The sequence below is a fragment of the Buceros rhinoceros genome, unplaced genomic scaffold (genome assembly GCF_000710305.1).
Source record: "Buceros rhinoceros silvestris isolate BGI_N320 unplaced genomic scaffold, ASM71030v1 scaffold26905, whole genome shotgun sequence".
NCBI lineage: Eukaryota > Metazoa > Chordata > Aves > Bucerotiformes > Bucerotidae > Buceros > Buceros rhinoceros.
The window spans coordinates 9088-16818 of NW_010413869.1; the positions used below are offsets into that span (position 1 = coordinate 9088).

The window sequence follows — 7731 nt, forward strand, 5'->3', positions numbered from 1 at the left end:
TTGCAGGTCAGGTTGGCCCTTGGGGCTCTGAGCCCCCTGCTCTGGGTGCAAGTGTCCCCACCAATGGCAGGAGGTTGGAGCTTGGTGATCTTTAAGGTCCCTTCCAAATCAAACTATTCTGTGATTCCATGTTCTCTCTCCTCCTGATTTTACAGGAGATCAACACCTCGCTCCTGCAACCAGACAGTGCTAAACCCACGTGCACTTCACCTACGGAGCGTGGGGTAAGAGAGCTCCCACTAGTGCAGATGCACCTAAGCTGGTCCCTGGGTTAATTCTCTCCCCACGCCTGCCACGTGCTAATTCCAGCTCTCCCTGGAACTGGGTCACCGCCCAATTTAGTTTCCTCTGCAAAATGTAACTGAGCTATTTTGTTTGCTTTCTCAGGCAGATGCTAAAAAGTAAAATTATCTCATAAAAAACAGAACTTCAGGGCGCTGAAATAGATGTTCAAAGAAAGAATGGGAAATCAAGGCTGCTGCAGTTTGCTTCGGCCTCATTTTCCACAGTGTCTGTGACACCTTGGTGGCACTTTATAGCTAAGCAGGGTCAGGCCACCAGTGTGCTGGGGCCAGAGCCCAGCCCAGAAGAGCAGCAGGTGAACCCCTGCAGGAAGCTGCTGCAGAGACCCGTGCCTGCAGCCCTCCCTTCCCCATCCAGAAGGGCATTTTGGAGCTTTCAGACTAGGGAGAGAAAAGCTCTGACAGCTGCCCTAGGGAGAAGAGGTGAATGCAATTAAATACAGGACTCCATGTGTCGAAACCTCTTGAGCGAGGAGCGGAAGCTCAGATTTCATTGAGGACTTTCCACGCCAGGGTGTTTGAAAGATGAGCTGAATGTGTTTCTAAAAGCCTTTCTTCAAGCAGTTTTCAGGAATCCAGCAGGACAATCGATTCAACACCCTTCATTAAGAGAAGCTGCAGACAACGGTGAGACCAGGGATTACACGAATGAAAACAGGACCAGACTGGTTACCCCGACGCGCTCAGAGGACATGTTTAGCCAGCAAAGTTGGTTCAGCTGCTCCCAGCTATTCCTGCTCTATGGAGACAGACAAAGGGCAGAGTTATGCCTCACCTATTACGGATTTCTCGTTGAAGGTTCCATTTCCTCCAGTGTTTCAGTTAGTCTCTGGCTCAGCCAACAACACCATTTAAGGTTGAAAAGTTATAATTTACATAATAAAATTATGCCTTAGTCAGAAGTTTTACTGCCAGAGTAATTGCCTCATTTGAATTCAGCATTCAGTTCACTGCGCCGTTTTAATGGATCCAGATTGAAAGAAAACCGTCGTTTAATAACTTCAGGCAACTATAAAGAGTTCTGCCAACTCAACCTGACCGGCTGAATCCCAGGGCCACCTGCCTCCTGGTCTGCAGGGACAAAACTTCCCTTTTAACAGGGATGTTAGGAATGGAAGTGTCCTGAAAGAGTCACTTGGAAGAGCCCCCACCGCCCACACACTTTGCTGTGAACGTTAACGAACTTTCAGGCCAACAGCTTCTTCCCTGCATGTCAGCGGCACGTTTCATTTCTAGCTCCTAGAATTAGAACAAGGCTTCACAGCAGAAATGGCTTTGAAGATGAACCAGAGCCCAGTCCCCACCCACAGACTTATTTCTGGGACGCTTCAGTGCTGGCAAGCAGAGAACTGTGGCAGCTGCAGGTAAGTTTTTAAATATTTAAAACCACCAAAAATAGTTGTTAGAAGGTGAAGTCATCGACAATGCCCTGTGATACTTAATTCCAGAATAATTCTGCTTGCCCTCCTCCACCCTTTAAGTTATTGAGCTCTCTAATTTTATCTTTAGAGACAACTCCGCAGAAGTTCACAGAAGAGGCACAAAAGCTTTTCAATCCCCAACATGCGGTTCTGAATTGCTGATAAGAGGTAATTTTGCCAGGAATGATCAGCGCTGAAACGACCGGCAGCGCTGCCTTTATGCTGTTATTCCATCCTTAAGCTGGTGAAATAAAAGGGCTGGGTTTTCTATTTCTAATCAGCCATGTCTGAAAAACAGGATCTTTGCGCTTCTGGAATGACACTGCTGTTTTTACAAGTCGTAACTACAGCTTGTTTCCACTCTGGTTTTATCAAGCCAGTGACTACATGGGATTGATATAGAAATATATTCCTTTGTACGTGCACAGACACGCACACACCCCTCCCCTCCCTCCTGAAGGGAAGGCCCGTAAGCTACTGTGTCGAGCTAGCCAGAATCCTTCTGCTCCCTGCTGTATTTATATATCGTCTCAATCACAGCAGCCTAAAAATTAAAATATATTTACTTTAGTGGAAGCGCCAGAGTTGGAGGAAAAACTGGTACAAAAGGCTCAGTTTTCACAACCACTTTCTAAGATCCACCAAGAGCCAAGATGCCCTTCGCTGCACCTGGGTCAGGGACTCTCACGATGCCCTGTGAAGCCAAAAGACTTCCTCTGGCCAACAAGAACAACATCAAGAAGGTGTAATGTGCTCAGACAGCATGTTCACACTGCAGGTTTTCTGGGCAGAGTACTGGAAGGTTTTATGAAAGTGAAAATTTCAATCGAAACCCCAAAGTTTCCTGTGGATTTCTTTCTGTAAACACCAACTCCAGTCGACAAGAGTTCCTAGTGCTGCTGACTGCACTCGTAGTGCCAACTAGAACTCTGAAAAAACCTCCAGGACATACTAACACAAGGCAGAAGCCAAAAAAAAAAAAACCCAATAAACCAACAACAATAAAAACCCACACCAAGCATAACCTCTGGCAAGGCATTTCTCTTCCCTGGCATCCCAGTTCTCTGTCCGTAGAGCTCAGCTCCTCTCTGACAATTACGGAGGACTGAACGCAAGTTGAACTATGGTCAACCACCTGTTATTTCTGGAAGGACTTGGCGGGTCCTTTGGGCTCAATCTCCAGTACCATTTCCATCCCCGCTGCACTGCCGGGGCAAGGCGAAGCAGAGAGAGAGCTGCTTCAAAGGCATTCCACGGATTCTGCCGGGGCGGGAAAGTCCCAGCTGAGCAGCTGGGATGGAAGACGCTCTGCTACGCACTGGAGCTCGTTCTGGCGTGTGGCAAGTGTCCAAACTTGGAGAAAGGTGGGTTGGGAAGCACGATGCTGCAGACCAGGGGCGGGTTTGATGTCAGCAGCTGCAGAGGCGTCCGGGATTCTAGAAAACCCACTCCCCAGCAGCAGCAATTTCATATGAAAGCAACTGCTCCTGACCCACTTCCCAAGGCCTATGAAACCACCTCTTGCCTCAGAGCGAGGACGATCGCGGGCTGCGAAGGTAGACAGATGGTACCTGCCTGCTGAAGCAGTGCTCTCCCCTCGAGCGGCCAGCCTGGGGGGAAGCGGAGCCAGCGGAACACACGGGGCAGAGCTGGCCCAGCGGAGCTGAGGAATTAAACGCAGAGCAGGCACCTAACTCTTCACGTTGGATCCCCCACTGCTTGTTCGCCCACATCAGGCGCTCAAATAACCTGACTGTGGGGGAGACAACACCCAGAATAGCTGCACCCAGGAGCAGCTATAAAACCCGTCTTGCATAAACCTCAGCATCTTCACCGAGCAGAAGTCTGAGGTGACAGATTGCACACCCAGGCCTGTGGCACAGACCACTCCAGTCTGAGGGTTCCCACCCATTAACGAGCTCAGGAGACGTTTTAAAGGAAACACACGCACACAACGCCCTTCAGCATGAAGCACAGTCGCCTCAGCTCCTTTCTGCACTCTACCCAGGAAGAAGTGTTGCTGCTTTGCCAGTCTTTTGTGTGAAAGCACTTACCATGAAGGGAGTGACGTAGAAGCAGTTCTTTGCGGAGCCTGAGGAAGCTCCAACCCACACTCCCTGCTTCTCAACCACTCGACCGATGAAACAGGGATGACATAAAGCAGAAGGAAACAAAATACATGGAAAGATCTGGTATTCAAGGTTATAAGCTGCGCCAGAACCACGTAGCTCAGAGATGATGGGATAGCACACAAGCCTGTGGTGGAACAGGCTAAAATGAGAAGAAATCACAGAAGGGCAGTAAGGAAAAAAAAAAAAAAGGGGGTGTTTTTATAGGGCTTCTGCTGAAAGCTGCCCAGAACAGCACAGACAAGTGACATGTTTTCTTCTGGAAATGTTTTCTCATTCTTGATTTAAGATTTGTTTCCTAATTTATTGCCTACAAGAGGACCAAGATCTTTCTTAGTATCATGGCATAACAAATTTCTTCAGTTAATGAACCAACACAAAGTGATGCTGTTTAGTCTTCATTTCTGTGCATACATAATGAGAACACAAGAAAGGTTACAGAAATTAACCTTGGAGCGCACGATCATTAAGAGACTCGTGGTTTGAAAGAAAAGAGAAGCAAAAGCAGAGCTGAGGGCAAGTCATCAGGTTGTTCTTTTGAAACTCAAGACCGAAAGGAAGTGGTTCATGAAGTCAGCCACTCCGCAGCGCAGATGATTTCACTGCGGACAGCGCAAGCAGCAGGCATTCACCTGGAGTCAGAAGGTGTTTTCAGTATTAAGAACACAACCGGAACAGGAGAAACTCCAGCTGAACACGTCCCTTCTTCAGGAAGGGCAGAAGAAGCAGACACAGGTTTCAAGTCACCAGGTCACATCGCTTTCAAACTTGTATCTTAGAGATCAAAAAGTCTGGGAACAAATGTGAGAACTGGAGCAGGTTAAGTCACTGCAGAGATTTAGAAACAAAGGAACAGTAAAAAGTTCTTTGGCTTCTGAGAAAGGACAGGGAGAGAAACAAAGCTGCCAGCGAGGTCAGGGCAGAGATTAAGATTACTCAAGGTGCAGCACAAAACATTACACTTGGCTTTGTATCATTTTTAAAGAGGGGCGGCAAGAGTGATCACAGGGCAAAAGCCCAGGTGTTAATTTGAACAAGAACACTGGCAGGGGGGATTAAAAAGCTTCAGGAAAATTGTGAGGAGTGGCTCATCTCAGTTTTAGAATCCAAAACAGACTCATAAAACTGCAGGCCAAGAAGTAGGATTTATAAACCTCTTAAAAGGCAACAAGATGAGTTAATAAAACATGTGGCACAGTGGAGGTGATACTGCAGGCGAGACAGAAGGGAGAGACACTGCAGCCTCTCCACGTCTGGTAGTCTGACTCCAACATAAAGGTGCTTTCCAAGCAAAGAGGATTAAGGTGGCACAGGAAAAAAGGGGGAAGAGAGAATAGTTCGATAGGCCAGACTCCCCTGAAGGTTCTCCAAAAAGTGATCTTTATAGACAGATGAATTACACCTTATTCCCAGGGACTTCAGGAGACACAGGGAGATTCACTGGTGAAGACAGATTGGCAGAGGAACGGGACCCCAGACCGAGGAGCTGGCTTAGCCAGCAGACAACCCCAAGAGGTGCTGGGTAAGAAAATACCAGCCTAGAAACCAAAGACATGCCTCAAGAGTCAGCCTTGGGAACATCTGCTTTTGTTAGGGGTGACCTTGGCACAAACCTTGCAGGTGCACCCTCAGGAATGGAAGGCATGACCAGCACAGCAGAGGCACAAAGGACCGAGAAAGGGAGGAGAGTTTTGAAATATGGAGGCGAGTGGAGCTGACTCCGCGATACAGCCAAGGCAGCAGTGACCAGCCCTCCCACCACAACTGCTCTGGAGTGCTGCGCACGCTTTCATCGTGACAGAGGAGATTCATCCACACTAAGAAGAACAGTTGTTATTCAAGAAGCTACTAGATAACACCTGGGTCATTCAGCACAGCAAAACCAGGGGTGAGGGTACACAACCGCATTTTACCCACTACAGCGAAAGAGGTAAACCACTGACAATAAGAAGCGGTCCTCATGCAAAAGAGGAAAAAAAAGGGAACCCAAGCTCAAACAAGTATGTAAACTGGCATGGATGTCCAGCCTGGGAATCAGAAGCAGGGTTCTAATTGCACAGCTATAACTGCCATCTTCAGCAATTGCTTCATCCACAGGAGCAGAGAAGAAATAATTGTTTTTCAGCTAGGCTTCTAAATTCCCAAAAGGGATTACAGATACTGCCTGGGAAAGCAAGGAGCTGGGTGACCCAGGAAGTCTTTTCCAGCACTAAATTACCAAGCAACTAAGAGAGCAAGTATATGCTCTCCACACAACCACAAAGAACAGAGGTTAAAGCTTGCTTTAAACCCACACAGCATTTGGAAACCAGAAAGCTGGCTCTCTCCCTCCCGACTGGGGAAGTTTAAGAGCCTTGGTTTCAGAAAAAGAAAAAGATACATATATTTTCAAGTGGCTTGAACTCAAACAAACTGGCATGTTCCTGCATTTGCATAAGGACAAGTTGTTCTGTGCGGTGTTCCTATAACGAGACACAGTGAGAGGCGTTCACTTAATTGTCACATAAGCACAAGTGTTTGAGATCAATCGTGCATTTCTTCTTAATAAAAGACAGAGGAGAGTGAGCAATGCAAGATCCGAGCTTAAACTAATCTAATTACTTACTCCCTAGTAAGACAAACCACAACAATGACTGCCAGTATTTCCACTTGCTTTAAGCTGACTGCGTGTTTTAAAGGCTGTGACAAGCCGTTCTCCAATTAACTTTTACTTCCAAGCCATGTTCCCAAGTTAATTTACAGCCGTTGCTAGAAAACCCAGAGATTTCTCCAAGTACAGCACCAGCTGTAGCAAATCTGTAGTTGTCATTATCAAATAAAAACGTCAAAGAACACTTCTGCCCTTAAGCCATTACAACGTTTCACTTAAACGCTATCCGAAAGCAGGAACTTCGACCAAATATTTGAGTGACGTGCAAGACAACAGGAAAGCAAAGAAAAGGCTAAATCAGTGCTAAATGCTTCACTACAGGCAGAGCAGCAGGTCTGGTCGTACCGTTTGACTTGATGGAAGGTGGTGGATGTGGAGTTCAGCGGTTCCCTGTGGAGGCCAGCTCTGCAGGAACTCTTCATCGTAACTGCTTCCCCAGCTAAGGCACGCCGTCACAGCCAGTCCATCCTGGGTCACGCGCAAGGCTTCCCCATCGGCTCTCCTTGCTCCACACAGAGCTTCACCGTGTCTCTGCCACCTACAAACTGAACAAACAAGGAGCACGTAAAAAGGTCATGTTTGAGGACAGCAGCGACTGAAACGCAGGAGATCAGCACACGGCCGCTTCCCCCAGAGAGAGAAAATCTCTATGTACACACACACATATGTACACATACACATATAGACAAAATACATATATAAAAGAACTTCACATCACCACACCGCTATTGCAGCTGGACTTTCTGAACACCATTAAAATACAAATTAACGCCTCCCACAACAGCCTGTCTGCACATCCAACAATTCTTCACCTTATATACGACTGCAGCACTGCTCTGGCACCTCCCGTGGAACACGCTGTCCTCCAAGCTCCGTGCAAGCAGGACGGACAAGAGCTGTCTGCTGGTTAGCAGCGCATCAAGCTTTGGAGGGAAATCGCTGCTCGCAGGAAGATTTGACCCTGCCAGCAGTTACGTGAGCGTTCTAATCAAAATAACGTGGCGGGTTTCGGAAAGGACAAAAAACATGCCACCACGCAGCCGCCGAGCCTTGTGAAAGCTGTCCTGTCTCTGCATCACAGGCAGATAAGGCAGCAGATTGCACCAAAACAGAACTGTTCTGCACTGTCTCTCGTTCGCACTAGGCTGCTGCCTTCAACCTCTATTCCGAGGACCAGGCGTAACCAGCTCTTTAACACACTTTGGTGCTGAAAGAACAACCTTCGAGCT

General features: G+C 47.6%; 1 protein-coding gene across 1 annotated transcript in view; it reads right to left on the minus strand.

Annotated features, from left to right (window-relative positions):
• Window positions 1-6924, minus strand: part of FBXO34 (F-box protein 34) — a 12065-nt gene extending 5141 nt beyond the window's left edge. Inside the window, exon 1 of the mRNA XM_010136911.1 lies at window positions 6848-6924. Within this exon, the coding sequence (XP_010135213.1) occupies window positions 6848-6924 (77 nt within the window). The remainder of the gene's footprint in view (window positions 1-6847) is intronic.
• Window positions 6925-7731: the final 807 nt, after the last annotated feature.